General features: G+C 40.7%; 1 protein-coding gene across 3 annotated transcripts; it reads right to left on the bottom strand.

The window, feature by feature from the left end:
* Positions 1-1352: 1352 nt before the first annotated feature.
* LOC146760339 (pre-mRNA cleavage complex 2 protein Pcf11-like) lies at positions 1353-18547 on the bottom strand. Of its 3 annotated transcripts, XM_085551532.1 has the most exons (16): positions 18261-18547; positions 14932-15057; positions 12643-12831; positions 12034-12225; positions 10027-11135; positions 9566-9755; positions 8839-9478; positions 7033-8345; positions 6004-6091; positions 5205-5327; positions 4572-4677; positions 4091-4274; positions 3570-3692; positions 2979-3071; positions 2271-2306; positions 1353-1656 (listed from the first exon to the last, which is right to left on the bottom strand). In XM_085551532.1, exons 1-16 carry the CDS (start codon positions 18447-18449, stop codon positions 1447-1449), a joined length of 4911 nt encoding a protein of 1636 aa, XP_085407658.1. In that variant the 5' UTR covers positions 18450-18547; the 3' UTR covers positions 1353-1446. The 3 variants fall into 3 exon arrangements, with proteins under 3 accessions (XP_085407658.1, XP_085407656.1, XP_085407657.1); XM_085551530.1 differs by lacking the exons at positions 12034-12225; positions 12643-12831; positions 14932-15057; positions 18261-18547 and adding an exon at positions 11402-11597 and having other exon boundaries at positions 1353-1572; XM_085551531.1 differs by lacking the exons at positions 1353-1656; positions 12034-12225; positions 12643-12831; positions 14932-15057; positions 18261-18547 and adding an exon at positions 11402-11597 and having other exon boundaries at positions 2272-2725.

The raw sequence follows: 18547 nt of genomic DNA, 5'->3' as shown, positions 1-18547 counted from the left end.
GGAGGAAAATGGCGGGCGGCCATGGCGGCTCAGGGGGACGGGCCCTGCCCCACAGTGATGCGGGAGGTTGCTGTGGCTCCTCTCAGAATCATGAAGGCCACATCCCTCAGTGCCACAGCACTTCCCCAGCAGCCTGTGCCAATGCATCACTGCTTTTAGACCAGATTTTCCCTATATCAAACCTCTCACTGCAGCCTTACATAAAGGTGTGGGTTATTGCTTGAGGTCTGGTTGTCAAAGTTCACAGCTGATACTTACAACATGCACTGGGATGAATTTGGATTTTCTGAGTACCCGACCTTGCAAGAGCCATCTATCCTAAGACAGTGACATTTCCTCTGACTTTTAGATGAAATCCACCCCTGCCCCTGAAATCCACACCTGGCAAAATGCATTTTTATCCCAAGACAAACACCCTATGACTTATGCACACTTACACTTCCATGCATACATACCTATGCAGCTTACTGCCCATCCCACAAACACACCCAACCACACAAACCCACTACAGAAAGGAAAGAGACTGACACAAACATATGCTTCAATTTTATTTATTACATTTAAGAAATTAAACCATGACAATTAACATCTCAGGATATCTGGTTTATCACCTAAATTCAGTCATAAGCAACGAAAAAATTAAAAAAAAAAAAAAAATTTTAAAAAAACTTCAAATGAGCATTCTTAGATTCATACCTCCCCTGTAAAGAAAAGTTTGTCCAGCTGTATTAAACTCTTATGTGTGACTAATGGGAAAATATATCATTGAAGATGTCTCAGCTGCCAGGCATCCTGGTTTGTTAATGGTCTGTTGGCACTTGTGTTCACAACTGAGCAACTCTGGTTGCTTTGTTAAATTCTGGCATTTCTACCCAAAACGGTCTTATGGTTACTTGTTTTAATATCTGGATATGTAAAAGATTGTTCAAGTTAAGGTTAAGAAGAAATCTAGGATTTTATCTTGAGAAGTCCCAGCATTGCTTCCCTTGATCACCCGCTTATGAAATAACTGAAGGAAGTTGCTTGCTTTTACTTTTCTGAATCTGATTCAGCAACAGGTTTAAAACTGAGGTCTTTTTATTTCCATTTAAACTGAAAAAAGTACAGAAACGCTGTCTTTGTTTGATGGTGTGCATAAACATTACGCTCCCCGTATATAGCAAAAATAGGTTTTATTTATAATTTACATCTCCACAAGTGAAAATTGTACATTTTTTACATATACAATTTCATTCCATTAAATTTTCACGCATCTACAGAATTTTCACACAATGACACCTGAAACAGTGCAGGCAATAAGAAATTTAAATACAAAAATGTATTTATTAACCAAACAGTCGCTGAGGCCCTGCTTCAATTTGAGTGCTTTTATTTCCTATAAAAAGTATCTGCTTTCCAGAATTAACACAGGAGCTCTTCTGTAAAAAAAAAAAATCAAACCTCATTCTAAACAGACTCATCTGGTTCTGTTTTAACATCTATAGAGGCAGGTGTGCTCTCTTCTGCACAGGCAGCAGGGGTGCCATCAGGTTCTTCTTTCACTTGAGGTGAGTCACAGGACTCATCCGTTTCCTGTTTAACAATGTTCAACATAATATGTAGGGGATTTTCTACAGGGGTCTTGCTGGGAGAGGGTGTGCAATCAGATGATGATGTCTATAAAACAAACATTCACACAGCATTAACACATTGTTCAAACAACCATTTTTTTTTACCTTCTTTTCCTTTCTGTCTCTTTCAAAGCGCAAACATGTGGGCAAGCAGAGCACTCAAAATCCAAACTTCCACTTATTACTTTCTACTTTATCTAATAATACAAAGTTACTATATCATAGCATTACTTTTCCATAATTACTATCAAACGGTATTATCCTCACAGCGATGAAATGCTTAATATGTTACTGTAAAATATTCCCAACTATTCCCCCCACTGTTAGCTCCCAAGTCATAACAAATTTAACATATACTAACACTCATTTTTTCCGTTTCTTAAAATTCTTAAGATTACACATGTTAACAATAAAATCATAATGGCTTCACTTTAGTCTCACCTATATAACACGAAAGCTGTCATGGATACATCATAGCTAACTCTAACTATACATTACAAACTTGCCATTCCCAAGGCATTCCCTCTGATTCTTTGCCTAGGCACATGCAAGAGGAACTGATTCTGCAGACCTGCTCTATATAAAGACAGTGATCAAGCAAACAAACTGAAAGCAAAATAGTTTAAAAATATATATATATGAAAGTAAAGGTTTTCTTACGTTTTGGTAATCTTCATAGCAGGATGGATGGTAAATCTGGAAAATAATTGTTAACCATTTAAATACATTAGGGATACAGTAAAAGCACCAGTCATAAACAGAACAAATCCAAATCACACTATTCCTCCAGGACAACAATGTGTAGAACAAGTATGGTGTCAAATGTGACTGGGAAGATATCTGGTGTATGCTTAGTTAGGAAAAGCCATCATATAAAAACCTTGTTTAGCACAGGGAAATAACTGGACCAAAACCAACACCCACACTCACAGGACATTCACAGAACAGAATGGGTGGAAGGGACATCTGGAGCCAAGCTGCCCAGCACCACATCCTTTGGCTTTTGAAGGCCTCCAAATAGAAACAGGCTCCACCACTGGGCTCTTTCCAGCACGGTCTCTCTTGTAATGAGGGGCCCAGAAGTGGACCCAGTAATCCAGGCAGACTCAACAATGCTAAGTAGAGAAGATCACCTTCATTCATCCTTTAGCAACATATTACGAGGGAAGCCTATTGTGCCTGTACTAATGATCCCAGGACTTCAAGCATGTCCAAAGGTTGAGATATTTATACAACTAGAAGCAGGAAAACTAACAAGGGAGTCCTTCAGAAAAGATGGGTCACTGTGGTCTATTTCTGTAATTCTTCTCTTATGCTTTTGTTTTGCTTTTTAATATAAATGAGTGCCACGTAACAAGATTGGATTACCTTCTCATGCATTCTGATAGCATTCTTTAGATGCCACTCTTCCTCTTCCTCATCCCAGTACTGCTCAAACTGCTCCCGGCAGATTTCACACCTCTGAAAGTTATTGAAGTAACATGATAGATACATGGTGTTATTAAAGCCATTACTGAACATCAACATCAAGAACTTGGCTAGTAACAGTCACATATATATATACATTAAGATAACACGAAAACTACATTTTACCTCCACGCTTCCAAAATATCTTTAAGAAAATGTTAATAGAAATTATTTGAGTACAGTTGGTAGAATGAGCAACAACATTTGTCAATTGAAAAAGTTAAGTCTTGTCCCTTTAACAAGGAAGTCTCAGCAAGACACTCTGTAACAATCTAATGCTGTTTTACTGTCAATTAAGACAATCTGGTGCAGGGATTTAGTTTATTTCATGGCATCTTCCAAAACTCAACTCTGAGTTAGAGTGAGAACTGCACAAAGCATTAACACCCTTCACACTTCTCTGCAAAATAAACAGCGACCTCTGAGAACAAGGCACAAGACTTGAATCTACTTACAGACCATATGGGTTACAGCAGGAAAACTGGAACTCACCTCAACTGCTCCAGCTGGTCCAGCAGGCACACTCTGAAACTGCTTTTCTTTTGCAGCTTTTTCAAAGAACTGGCTTTTTGCACGCTCCTCTAGGTCGGCTATTTCTTCAAACTCAATCCAATCCTAAGGACAAGAATTCAATCACAATCACAAACAGCCAGAAATCATTAAAAAATACGTTTGGAAAAAAAAAAAAGAAGAAGAAAAATGGAATCCCTGAAGTAACAGATATAATCAGCCTTAGTTCGTTAAACTGAAACAGTCTGTGAAAGGCCATTATACTTCAACTTCCATTTCATTCTTAGTCCAACCAAAGCAGTACGGATAACTCCAAGCTGCTTATTGTTCACCACATAACAGCCTTTTCTTTTGGCAAGTATGTCTGATATATCAAGTAGTTTTCATACATCACTGATCACCAAACTCCAATGGTAATACAACTTCAATCTCAATCCCACTCCATGTATGTGAAACACCAAACCCAGCCCTAATTAACAAGGCCCAGGTCCTGCATTGCTCACCGTTACGCTGTAGTACCACCTTCTGTGTGTAATTTTTCGGCGAACGTCTTTTTTCGAACGGTTCTGGCGATAGTGCCAATCTAAATGGTCTGCATAAACGTCTGTCTTTGAAGTAGTAAATCTCATTCCACACGAGCAGCACTGAATTCCAGTGTATAGTCGATTTATAACACTATCATAACGCCTAGAAAAACAAAAAGAAGTTAACATTTCTTTGGAAAGAAATTGGAAGTTTCTCAGTAAGTTGTTTCAAGTGACCTCAGGAGTAGAAGAAAAGCATGATTGTCCTATAAGGTTAAAGCATTTGACAGTCAAAGCATTCATGTAAGTACATTAAAAAGCATTCAAATAAGCATGAACTACTCACAGTGAACACACTAGCATTGTTATATCACACCTACTCAATTGCCTTGGATTAACCGCCTAGATACCACCATGCCATTATTCCTAGTGCAGAGTAAGCTCATGCTGCAATACGCACTGACTGAGTTCTTCAACTTTAAAGTTCGTGAGGTCTGGGACATCGTGATCACCCTGGTCATCATCCTCCTCTTCAGCAGCTGGCTGCGCCGATGTTTCATTCGCTTCTTTAAAAGAAAGAATTTCATCAAAATTTCAGCTCATTTTCAGAACAAAATAAGGTGCACCTGGATATTATTTTTATTCAAATACTAATAAATATAATCTGACTACATTAACCTGAATGTGCATAAGAGCTGAGTCAGTCTCATAGCTTTAAAAAGCGTACAAAAAACAGTATACAACTCCAAATGGCAATTTAACATGACTCTACTTCATCTAAGCTTCTGGCACTAAAATTCAGTATTTAGAGAGAGACAAATATTTCAGAGACTGACAGGAATCTGATTAGAATCACTGACAAGTTATTGAGGTGGGGCACCAAAAAAAAAAAAAAAAAAGAAACGGAGGCTCTAAATAGCTTAAAAGATACATTTAGAAAGTTAATAATTCACTTTATCACACGCACCAAATGGTTTCCCACAAAGATCCATTTAAGAAAAAAGAATGCAATAGTTCACATAGTTCTTACATTTCACTTTACACTTTAGCTACGCGTAAACTGGTGAGTCAGAATGTAATGAAAGCTACATACGTGCTGAAGTGGAATCTGTTTTTGACAGTTTGAGGATTCCTGTTGACAACAGTTTAGCAAACAATTCGTTGACATCGAGCTGACCAACGTGGTTATCAGGATATGAATGTGGAACTGCTCCTCCTAGGAGAGGGGAAATAAGATCACAACACTCAAGGAAACCAAAGGTTAGCATAAAAAAAAAAAATCACCTCCATCAGCATTTCACAACACTCTTTTCCTTCTACCCCTTTTTACTTCCATTTTTAACTTCAATCTACTCATCCACTTCAGTTTGCCTCATACGCAGCCTTTGCCTCATTTCTGCCCCTACAACTTCCTTCCTAATGTGTTTTGAAATGCCATCTACCTGTTTTCTACTGAAATTCCCATGGAAAACGTAGTATTTTCTTGTTCTGTGCTTAAAGATCTCATGAGAATCTATCTACTTGTATCATTTACAACTTGATACAAGACTTTTATTACTAACAATTAATATAGTGGGAATGTGTATTCAGCCTGGCCAATTGAGGTGCCCTTCTGCTATGTGAAAAGCAATCCAAAAATTGGTTTCAGTGGTTCTGTTTTGTTTTAAAGTGTAACTACATACCAAAACCACGCAGTTAAAGCACTCACTGCTTGAGAGAAACCCCTGGAGAGATGACAGTACTCCTGAAACGCCACCTACTGCCATCTCACAGAGAAGGATGCCCTTTAGTGTACAAGGACCCACGGCACCATCACCGTACAGCACTAATTTTTGTGGTCATGAACAGAGAACAGTCCAAAGGACACAGAAGGAAGTTAACTATTACAGTACCTGCAGGGTTCTGAACAAAGCTTCCAGGATTTGGTAGATACTGTTGACCTTGGCCATAAGGTCCTGTCTGAGCAGACATGTGCGAAACCTGTAAAATTAAGCATTTAAGCAATCTTGGCAAGGCAATTTGTTTTTAATTATTCCATCATTAACCTCTACACACTTCTCAGTACAAACTTTTCTTCTACTTGCGCATCCTTCAAGCACATTTTCCACTTAAAGTATTTCAAAGCAATCCTTTTCACCAAAAAAAAGGGCTAATAGCAAAAGAAACTGGTAAACGTTCACCAAGATCACAATGAGGTTTTATCTAATAACTGAGATAGTACCCATGACATGAAATGCATCCTGAAAGATGGATTTTCAGCAAGCCAGCTGCAAGAAACTTCAGAAAGAAAATAAATTTTTACAGCACGCTTGTAGTATGTCCCCTACAACCTCCAATCTACTGGGAGAACAGACATTGTTTTCACTGATTTACAATTACTTTCTCCTTTAGAAGAGAGCGCTTCCAAGAAGCAAACGCAAGGACAACTGACACCATAAAGCCTGCCAGTGCCATGATCATTCTTCAGAAGCCATAGCTTAAAAGCCTGCATCTTTCTCAACTGCTCCCAAGTTATGGTTGTCTCCAAAAAGACTGCAATTATTTTGGTTCATTTTAATTCTAAACCTCTCAGAAAAAGTAATTACGTATATTCGCTTCAATAATCTCTCATGATTTGTAGGTAACATGCTTTGTGTAAGAGAAAACATCGCATTCTTCCTATTACTTAATTCATTTTCAAATAAAAGATACTGATGTCAGTGCAATATCCTCAGCTATAAAATGGTTGCAAAGAACTGGCTTTTAATTTCTAAAAACAAAGACTTAACAAATAGCAATGCCTGCCCCTTTTTCCTTGAATCATCCAGATACTACTTAAGGGTATTTTTAGTCTGCAAAAAAATGCTTTTAGAGGAAAAACTGCTAATTTTCTACACAAGAATACTTCTCTAAGTAAATTATTTACTAGAATCAGTTCTTACCTGATGACCTCCCATTGACATATTATTGAAGTTTCCGTATTGTGAACCTTGAAGTTTGTCATCAAAGTAATGTCCGGATGCTCTCAATGCAAAATTCTGTGCTCCTGGGCCAGCTGGCCCACTGAAATTTGGTCCTAGTGAACTGTCAAACATTTCAGGCCTTTGGAACTGCATTCCATGAGCTGGTCCGCTGTAGCCCTGTCTGGGATGGTCAACAAACGGACCACTTTGTCCATATGGCGACATCTCTAATCGTGAGGCAGGATGGCTAGCTATATTTTCAAAACGTGAACCATGAAGGCCAAGGGGCAGGTCAAATCTTGAGGCAGGCTGGTGAGGGCCATCAAATCTTTGAGGTATGGCTGCATCAAATCGTAGCTGTGCGGGCTGGCCAGGAGCCCTTTCAAATCTTGGGCCGGGCTGTCCATGAATTCCATAAAATCTTTGCAAAAGAGACAGTTGTCCAGGTTGACCATCAAAGCCAGCATGACAGCCATCAAATCTCGGACCGGTCCGTCCCATAGGACCATCAAATCTAAGTCCACCAACGCCCTGGTGCACTGGTCCATCAATCAACCTGGGCCCTACACCTGGCTGCCCATGTGGCCCCTCAAATCTGAGGCCGCTTCCAGGTTGACCATGGGGCCCCAATGGCTGTAAATGCGGACCCTCAAACCTGAGACCACCTTGACCATGAGGCCCCAAGGGCTGACCATGAGGTCCCTCAAACCTGAGACCACCTGAAGGCTGACCACGGGGTCCCTCAAACCTGAGACCAACTCCAGGTCCTTTGAATCTAGGACCACCAACAGGCTGGCCTGCAGGCCCCTCAAACCGCAATGGTCCAAGAGGTCCCTCAAGCCTCAAAGGACCTTCCCCACCAACCTGTCCGTGAGGTCCTTCAAACCTGAGAGCCCCTGCCAGCTGCCCTGGTGGCCCATCAAATCTTAGGGATCCAGCTCCCCCTGCTCCTGCCAGGGGCCCATCAAACTGAGAAGCACCTGCCCCCACCAAAGGGCCCTCAAATCTCAGAGCAGCTTGTCCAGTCGGTCCATCAATTCTAGAACTTGAACCAGCAGTAGGGCTATCGATAAAAGGACTTCCTTGTCCATCTGCCCCAACTCTTGCAGCAGATGGTCTAGATGAGCCATCAAATAAAGGTCTGTCTTCCATTAGTGCACTTATTCTCGGCTTTGCTTCTATGCCTCCAAATCTTGACCCTGGACTGTCAGGAAATGGTTCTTTATCTGGATCTTCGTATCTAGCTCTTTTGAAACGTTCATTGAATGGTGATCTTGGTTCATCTCGAACACCTGAAAGAGGAGAAAATAAAAGATAAGGCACTGTACAGAGAAGGACCTAGGTGTCCTGGTGGACAAAAGGTTGACCATGTATCAACAGTAGGCCCTTGTGGCCAACAGGACCAATGATAAACCTAGAGTGCGTTAAAAAGAGCACGGCCAGCAGGTCAAGGGAATAATAGATGAGGTCAGGCTCTTTTCAGCAGTGCTCAGCGACAAGATAAGGTGCAATGGGAACCAAACTGTAACATAGAAAGTTCCATAAAAACATAAAGAAAAAAGACAAAACACTTTACTCTGAGGGTTAAAGAGCACTGGAACGAACTGCCCAGAAAGGTTTTCCTTCTCCAGAGATAATCATAATCTGCCCAGACACTTTCCTACTCTAAGGTACTTGCTTTAGCACTGGGGCGTTGGACTATGTATCTCCTACAACTCAACAATAACTACTTGCAAAAAGATTGCAAATTATTTGACATCTGTAAAATAAGGCAAAAATACATACCAGATTTCCCAAGCAGCTGTCTTTCTTCACGGTTATCAAACCTACAGACTGCATCACCATCGATCTTCTGGAACTCTGTTGTACCTTTTCCCTGCTGTCTGAGAGCATCTCTGAATTCATCTGATTCTCCCCAGTTGTCGTAAGGGTCGAAGTTTTTTGAACCTCTTCCTCCTTTACTAGCATTTTGTTCCTCAAGCCTTTGTCGACCCTCCAGAGGTGAAAGGTTATCAGCAAAGGGTCTGCTGGTGCCACTTACAGGAGAGTGCCATCTTGATCTTTCTCCAAAGGGTTCTTTTCTTTCAAACTGCACTCCACACTTTGCTTTCCCTTGCTCACAGTTCACAGAGAGCAATGCATCAGGTACATGATAATCCAAAATATCATCAGGATCCAAGAGATCAAGTCTTGACAATGAATGCTGAACTTGTGTCCTCTTCAGTTTAGTTTTATGCTCATAGTATGTTAACTCCGCATCCGACAGAAGAGGCTTCCTTTTCAAAGAGCCTTTTTCATCTGTAGGGCTATCCCACACATTACATCTGTGCTTTCCTTCCTGGTACTGGAACAGCTGTCGAATCTGATGAGCTACCACAAGGAACTCGTCTTGTGTTATTTCACCAGATGCTAAGCGGTCATTGGCCTGTAACATAAAGTTTGGATTTCTAAGAAGAAAAGCAAAGCACAACTATATCCAAGACACCTCTACAAATCAATCAATCAGTATTACCTTTTTAAGTAATTCTCTCTTGCTTGCAGACGTCAGTTCTTTGGGAATTTGCAAATTGGCATCCACACTTAACCGGTGTTGCTGTTTCGGTGCTCGGGGTGACAGAATTCCTTTAGCAGCAGGCCAGTTTTCTCGGTGTTGTTGGTGAGGGGATTTACCAACTGCTTGGTGTTCTTCAGTCTGCTGAGAGCTGTGAATAGGAACACGTTTAAAACACAAGTTAGTTATTTATTCAGGATGTATTACATCTCTATCAGAACCGATCATGGTAAAACATCACTATCGATTTAGAAAGTATGCATAATTGCCATTTTTTACTACAAGCAAATTATGAATCTCAATCAAGAACTTCTGTCAGCATGGGCTGTCTGAATGTTTCCTCCCAAACCTAACTGTACTTCAGCCAAGAGCAGAATTTCCACTTACTTCAGAGAGAATTTGTTTGAAATATGGTAACTTACTATTTATTTTCCTCCCAACCGGGTTTCCACCTCTTGCCTGCTTTGGATCCCTGCCAATTCTCTGCATTCTCCTTTGGATCAGGAGAACCTTTTGTAGAATGCTGGCTTGCTGTTTCTTGGGGCCTGTCTTCTTGGCTTTTTTTCACCCTCCTTGGATCTCGCACCTCTTGTTTAACATTTCGCTTATTAGAATTTCTTTCATCTCTTGCCCCTTGTGAGGCTTCTTCAGCAGGAGACTGTTCAGCGCCAATCTGGCATATCTTTCCAATTTTAGGAGTTGAAGAAGTGGGAGATAAACTCCTGAGTCTTCTTTTGGGTGATCTCCTCTCTCTTCGTTTTGGAGAATGTGTAGATGGTGACCGTGACTTAGGAGAACGGGATCGTGACCGTTTTCTATTACTGGATCTCCCTTGTTTTCCACCCTGTTTTTCTGATTCTTCTGTAGTCACATCTTGTTTCTGGACAACACCATTAATTGTTTTATTCCTGCTGCCTACTGGTCTATGCTCAGATGTCTTATGCTCATCTTTTTCTTTTTTCTCTGTATTTCTCCTCTTTTCTTTCACCTCATCCCCTTTGCTCTCTGGCTTTTCTTGAAGATGTTTTTTCAGTCTTGGATCCCGTTTACTCATTTCAGATACTTTTGTGCTTTCAGATTCTTGGGTTTTAGTATCTTTAGTATTGGGAAGCTTGTTTTTCAAAGGAGATGGAGATTTAGACTTCGTTTCCAACTGATCAGGTTCTTTCTTTTGTGGTTTTTCACCTGCTTTCATTTTCTCTGGCTTTGTTGAGCTTTGTTTTTCAGACTGGGATGTTTTGCTCGCCTTGGTATCAGACTGACCAGATGCGCTTGGTGGAAATTCTTTCCTATGGGACTGATCTTTAGCATGAGAAGAATGTTGTGACATTCTATTAAGTCGAGGATCTCTATTTACTATTTTGACATCGTGAAGTGGAGGACTTGGGGATGGTTTGATCTTCTCAGACTGTAACGAAGCCTGAGTAGGCGTCTTAACGGCCATGTGAGGTGTCTGGGACACATGTGGCTTGGAAGGTGCTGGAACTGAAGGTATAGAAGATGATCCTTGCTGAACACTAAGAGAAACAGCCTGAAATAAGGTGACAAGAAAAAAAAATAGCATTAATCTGTGTGATACAACACCTGCACAGAGATGATCATGTTCTGTTTTGAAAACAAAGATGAAAATAGAAATGTTTTGAAGTAGTTATCAGACTAATCCATTTAACTGAAAATGACCCATTCATTCCTCATCGCAGCAATTAAAATAACATAGTACCAACACAAAAGGCGAAGATCAAGTACAAAGTCAATACTACAAGGTCAACGCAGCAAAAAAAATCAACGAAAGCACACCTCAATACAGCTTTAGTTTTTCTATACATTCCTCATTTCCAAGACAACTAAACGGCCAAGCATGTTTATATATTTTCATTTCTACACTTCTACGATATTTCACTTTAGTATCATCAACTTTCAACACAAGATGACTTTCAATTATGAATGTAAAAACAAAACAGGTTTAACTGCCACCGCCTTCAGATTGTGACAGCCACCACCCTCAATGTCACCCTCAGATTGTGACATCAAACCAACCTGACGTAATGAAGACAGAAACTGCCTTGACATTTCCAACAATCAGGATTCCCCGTTCCTTATGGAAATACTCAATTTTCTAAGCACAAATGTATTCAAAAAAAGCCTTGTTTATGGTGAGCCACAAAAAGAGGTGGAAGACACATCACAGGTAGACATAATTTTCAAGATGAGAACAAAAGACCACAAACATTTTTAATCTGTTCTGAATGTAATCCTTAAGATTTTTATGTAACAATTACTGGTCTAGAGGACCAGATCAACTTGCACTACTCTAGTCCTAAAACAGCTCCTCTTGTCTAAACTTAACTGCAGTTACCAGTATAGACGCTAAGGTACGACCAAACAAAGTGAGACCAAACTATGGACCATTCACCAACTATCCTACTCACCAACTGGGCTTTAGTCTGTTCCAACTCCAGCTCTAACTTTTTTTGCTGAAGTTCTAACAACTGTTTTTGCTTCACAAGCAATTGCTGCCTTATCAGTTGCTCCTGTGTCAAATTCTTTTGTATTTCTGGAACAGCTGGAGGAGTAGAGGCACCAGAAGTGACAGCAGAGGTAGATGCAGTAGATTCCTCTGGCTAAAAAATAGAACATAAGGTTACATTCAACATCTTAATGGATCCAGCTAACTCCATCTCTCTTAACTGCTAGTGTGATACAAAACTGGGACTTAGCTTGCACAAGTTAATGACTGCATTTTTTATGCAAAATACAAACAAAACAATTTCTGCTCCTCTAGGAATTGCCTACTGTCATAGGATTAACTGTGCCACCATGACAGAATATGGCATTTAACATAAATGTTTGGAAATCTAGAATTCAAGTTATAAATACTTACAATAAGCCCCTTAAATACTGAGTCCATAAATTCCTCTTGCCTGTCTCCAGAGATCAGATGCTTTATTCTTATCACACTACGTTTGTCAAAAGCAGCATACAAACAACAAAAACAACACGTACTGCCATCTGTTCATACAGTAGGTATAGAGACTTACCGATTTATTTAAAAACTTAGGATTCACATGGATGCTAGAAGTATTCACATTTAGGGGCAGAGGTTTAATTGGCCAAGCAGGATCTAATGAGTTGACTCTGACGTCAAGTGCATACAGTTTCTTCAAAGGAAAAATATCGTCCCATGTGGAGCGTAATTTAAATAAACTTTTCCTAGTATTTGCATCCACCTAAAACAATAAAACAATTCTATGGCTTGTTAAGTTAATATAAAACAACCTATACTTTTCTGTAGAACTTAAGATCTCATATGCTTTATATTCTTACCAAAGTTATCATTTTAACACAACGAACTGGCTACAAAGAACTTGTAAGTGGTGTAGATTGATACATCTACACCAACAGAATCGGTAACAGAAGTTCAAATGCGGACATGTGAAGGTTTAATTGTGTATTACCGTTCTCTGAGAATTTTCTTTCAGCTTTTCCATTACCAAAATTCTCATTTTACTTGGCCAATTTCTGTCAAAAAAAATACAGCGACAAAAATATCCAAAGAAAATGCCTCTGAAACAATACAGTAACTCAAATGTTCGTGCTGAGTGGCACACAGCAACAACAACCAAATCAGAGAACAACAAACTTTCTGAACAGAGAAAGTGTTTTGTTGAGCTGTTTAATCACTGAAGGTTTTTTTCCCCCTAATAAATCCCCCTAATAAATCCAACAAAAGGTGTATGAGTCAAAACGAACTCAAGTACATTTCAGTTCAACTGCAAAATCAGACCCATAAATCAAGCACTAATAGTGCTACAACCCATTTTCTCTTTGCAATCAGATGTAGCAATTAAGCTCAAAACTCACATTAAAGAAAAAATTCAATTAATCTCATAACTCAAGTAGTTAATTTAAACAAATGGAAAACATCTGCTGACAAAACACATGCTGCTGCTAACTCAACCATAACACATTGACCCTTTTTTTTTGGCTTTTCAACCTTTTTCAGGCTACAGTATTATTTTAGTTGTCACATTAAGACACGTTGTCCAGAAAGTTCAGAAGTTCTTTGAAAAAGAGGGCAGGAACTTCAATAAAAGTAACTCATACTTAGCTAGTATGGGTGGGAGGTGCCTCTACACAACTTTCAGTGTGAGGGTATCAAGTTCACCGCTGCCATGACTGAGCCAGTTTCTGACATCGCTAAGTGTTTAAAGATACCTTCAGTGATCATTTACTGATAAAACAGAATCTCTAGCAATGTCAGGGTGAGAATTTCATCTTGCGATATCATGAGTTATCTAAAGTGACTGACACTTTAAATATTGAATATCAATTTAATAGTTCTAGTTAGCTTATTGGACAGTTAACTACAAAACTCAGCAAATGAATTACCCAGAGCTTCAGCTGCAAGTTTAAATGCAACTATGTGAAAGAACACAAACCAATATTGGAAAAATAAGTAAATGCCTGCCTATCTACTCTATACAAAGGAGTTCAATATCTCTGAGCTCACTATTACAATCTACCCCTTATTTAGTCACTCATTGTACACCTGAAAAACAGATATAAAACATTCTGGGATCACAGATCCTCGCTGCTATGCAATAACAAATACACCAAAGCTCCACTTATCTCATTCAGATGCAGTGCCACTTTGTTATGTTAGGGCATACAGGAAACCACAGAAATTAACCATTAATTCAACTTAAACCCATTCAAGTCCAGTCTTTCAAAAGCCGGACTTGGATTTGCCATTCTCATTGAGGAATAAGCACAATTACTTCACTGGGTTTAAAGACTTAGGAAAAAAAAAAAGTGAATACATTTGGCGGCAATTTTCAACACTGAATGAAATTAAAATGGGTATCTTTAATGTAACAAAGCAATAATATACTCTCACAACCTCCCCCCCTCGCCCATCATGTTTTTTAATCACAGACCACTTGAAGAATATCAGCTGCTAGTGGTATTTGTTGCAATTTAAGCACCCATTTTTCACATCAAAAATTAAGTGAATCAGACAAATCTAACTCAGAGAGCTCAGAAAACCTCTAAGAAACTGATTTTCAATATATTCCTGACACAAAGACTAGGTACTTCCTTAAAAAATAAATCAGCAATTCATAATTAACTGTTCTACTAACTTAACTTACAGGCTTGACAACAGCAGGAATGCCCTTCCACATTATAGATACAGTATTTGCCATTCATAAAAAGCAATTAGTTCTTCTGGTTCGGTACCCAAGAAAACCCAAAGCTGAGAGCATGTATTTATTTTACCAGGAACAACTTTGCTTAAATACAGAACTTTTCTGAAAGTGTAAATATACCTTTTCAAATACACAAATAAATGTTGCAACTAGGTTTTTAGTAAATGCAGTAAGATACTCTCTTCCAACTTTCTTGACAATGGAATCCATAAGGTACATAACAGGAAGCTTCTCTGACGCAGGAGCCTGGAGTAAGAAGAAGAAACTGAGAAGTTTAGTACAACAAAGACATACATTAAACTATATATAAAGGGATTACCAATCCCAGAAATACAGACCTCTCTTTTGGGTTGCCACTATCAACACCAAGGGATTTGCTTGGGATTTTGGTTTTGGTTTATACAAAAACTTAAAAACTTAAATCTGGAAAATCAATACTCAGTTCAAAGTATAACGCGGTGGGTCTACCACAGAGAAAAGGAACAACTTGGGTTAATCCTGTTTGTCTCAAAGCTTTGGGGTAAAAAAAGGGGGGGAAAAAAAAAAAGAAAAAAGAAGCCCACAAGACAGTATTACTGCTAGTGTACTGAGTGCAGCCTTTCAAAACCCACTGGAGAAAGTAACTTGAAATGAGCAGGAAGCCATCGCTAGCACTTCAAGGAACTTCTAAAAAATAGTTTATCACTTGGACCTCCCGAATGCTGCTTTTCTCCATCTCACAGAACACAAATCAGACTTCCTGTGAACAGCCCGAGTTAGAGAACTTCGGTAGTAGCAGATTATACGTTGAACATCACAGTCCTTTCACAAGCCACACGCAGAAAAGGTCACAACTATATCACTGTAATCCAAGGGAACGGAGCAAGCAGTCCCAGTCTCTGATGGCACTTCATGTGTTTGGGAGTAGTTAGAAGTAATCACACAGAAATTAAGGAAGCCTACTTCAAAACGTGACAGCATTAGTTTAGCAGTGCCCTCCTTCCAACATCAGCTACTCAGGTGGCACAGTCTAAGAACCGTGACTTCAAAAGAGTTGGGTTATTTAAGTCTTCATTTTTTGGTAATGTTTATTATGTTCTCTAGCCCACGTTCCAATAACCACACAAATGGAATCCCAGATTTGAACCTCTTGTTTTCAGGTGATCTAGACAGTACCCCCTAAGCAAAGAAAGAGACCCACACAGAGCTAAACCAACAGCAGGGAGGCTCCGCATACCACCAGAACACACAGAATGCTAACGCTGAGCTCATCACCACAGAATTCCCACTCTTCTTTCAAATAACGTATGAAAGCTATTGTTGGAAATGTGTGGCTTTGGTTTTTTTTATTAGTTTCCTAAAAGATAACTTAAAAAAAAAAAAAAAAAAAACTGAAAATCAAACCATAATCAAACCCCGAGTCACAAACTTGCAAAGAAAAAAAAGATTTTAAAAACCAACTTTGTACACAAAATGGGTCTCAGAAACAAACTCTGCACTATACAATGGTAAATAAAAAGACAAATACATATTTCACACTTTTTATTTACATATTTTTTTATCATAGCAGTCACACATTTCAGAGCCATTTATTCAGTCGTAAAGCAGAGCACTCCAGTTTTACACTAAACAAAACTGTCTCCAGGCAACACTTTTTAAAAGTGGCTTAAGCAAAGGAGAGCACTTTCCCCCCAAAAAAACAACTAAGAAAACTTGCCTTGAATAAACCACAGTCACAAATAGTAACTAAGGCAAAACTAACCATTGATACAAGATTAAAGACAGCTTTCAAAAGAAGGAGGAAAAAAAAATTAAAAACACACTTCAGGGCAGGCTCTAAAATACCCAGAAATGAAGAAATTTGACAGCATTGATATTTATCACATGTTATATACATCCACCACTGCCCTTTAGGAGATATAATGGTGAGATCTATTCGATTATGACGTCACCTCCCCAAGGAATGGCAAAACTTGGTCACTGGTACCATTTAAAACTAGACTGGAAGAGGTCTGTGGAACGCTAAAGAGCCATCCTGCATTGGTAGAAAGACAGATTAAATAATGTAAGAGATCTTTCCCTCCCCAGCATTAAGACAATACAATTCTCACCATTATAAACAGCGATTTAAAGCCAAAGGGGGGAAAAAAAGGCCTATATTAGAGGGAGCCTGGTATTAGAGGGAGCAAGGGAGACAATGGGGAAGGGGTGACTGGCAAGAACACACGGTGGATTGAAGAAATAACCCTTTTCTTACAGAAAGCTGCAATAGAAAGGTACAGTAACCCCCTACCCCACCCCCATCCGTGTTCTGAGGCTGACTGATGTCAGCAACTGCCTGGGTTGGGCTCAGAGGGAGCCTCCTCTTTCCCTTCCTTTTCTATCACAAGGCTTTCAGACGCCATGTTAGGATCCTACAGGTTTTTCTACACAGTCGGGGAGAATTTCTTCTTCCCATCCTCACCAAATCAACCTCGCTAACCAAGACAGGTGAAGATAACACAGCACTCGCTTTACTTAGGGCAAACAGCCACCTGCAAGCCAAACGGGTTACCCCAAGCCCACATCGCTTTCTCTAAGCAGAAAACACAAGAATCACCCGACCAGCAACACACACACTTCCCTACTAAGAGCAGATGATCGCCTTTCACCTCAAAACTTCCCTGCAAGATCAGCCCCCCACCCTTACTCCTCCAGTTAATATCTCACTGGGAAAATAACCTTATCTTTCAAACTACAAACGATACTTTAAAATAAATCATTATACTTAGCCTTTCTAAAGCGGACGATTTCCGTGCTATAAACTCAACCTTATTTATATTCCTTCACGCTACCTGGATATAAATTGGGGGGGGGGGGGGTGGACGACAAGAAACCTGCACAAGGTCAGGCTCTCACTAACGAGACTTATAAAATCGTTATCTACGTTAGAAATCGCTAAATTCAACGGTTTTGACACCAGTTTAAAGGGGAAAACTCAGTTCCAAGGGCGAGGCTCTGCCCAGTCACGGCCAGGCCGCCATGTTGCATCTGCTACCGAACCCAAGGGACCCCAACCCGTCCGGGTGCCCTCGGGTCCCCTGTTCCCTACGGGGTGTGGGAATAAGGGGCAGCCCTCAGCCTGGCCAGGAAGGGAGGGGTAAAAGGCCGCTTAGGGGAGGGCCATGCTCCCTGCCGAGCCACGCTGTCCTCCGCTTGCTCCCAACAGCGACCCCCAGGCCTGCTGCCCCCACCCCCCCTCCCTCAGCTCTCCCTGCTCCCCCCATTGCCATCTCTGACCCTGGGAGCACCTCACTTGAGGCCCCGAGCCCTGCTCCCCTTCCCTCCCCCTCCCAGCCTCGGCCCCGCTGCCTCCCTCTCTCGGGCCCTCCTTCTCTCCCTGCCTCCTCCGTCCCTCAGCCCTTTCTCCTGACCCCGGCCAGTCCCCCCAGCAGTATAGGTAGGAGTAGTAGGCAGTTGAATATAAAAACCTTGGCGATTTGCGCCTCGATCAGGGAGACGATGTCCTTGGCGAAGGGCACGTTCTCCTTGGCCAGGATGGTCAGCATGTTGATGTGAGGTTTGCTGTTGAACGTCAGGTCCTCCAACGATGACTGGTAATCGCGGCACACATCCTCCCGGGCCTCGCTGCTACCAGTGCTGCTCTCCGGGGCCGACATGTTCCTCCAACCGGGGCCCGCACCAGGACCCGACCCACCGACCGACGGCCCCCTCTCTGCGATTCCCCTGCCGCCTCCGCCACCGAGCGACGCTTCCC

Source organism: Coturnix japonica, chromosome 6 (genome assembly GCF_054131305.1).
Source record: "Coturnix japonica strain WE chromosome 6, WE-NBRP24, whole genome shotgun sequence".
Taxonomy (NCBI): domain Eukaryota; kingdom Metazoa; phylum Chordata; class Aves; order Galliformes; family Phasianidae; genus Coturnix; species Coturnix japonica.
Note: the sequence above shows the minus strand (reverse complement) of the source record. Positions and strands in the feature narration are given on the sequence as shown.

What these genes read in the sequence shown, in the direction of transcription:
- LOC146760339 (XM_085551532.1), bottom strand. Translation starts at nt 18,449, where the DNA reads ATGTCGGCCCCGGAGAGCAGCACTGGTAGCAGCGAGGCCCGGGAGGAT. An exon ending in TCGAGGCGCAAATCGCCAAG is followed by an intron (nt 15,058 to 18,260) that starts GTTTTTATATTC and finishes TTCTTACTCCAG; the next exon opens with GCTCCTGCGTCAGAGAAGCT. An exon ending in GGTTGGGAGGAAAATAAATA is followed by an intron (nt 9,756 to 10,026) that starts GTAAGTTACCAT and finishes TCCTATTCACAG; the next exon opens with CTCTCAGCAGACTGAAGAAC.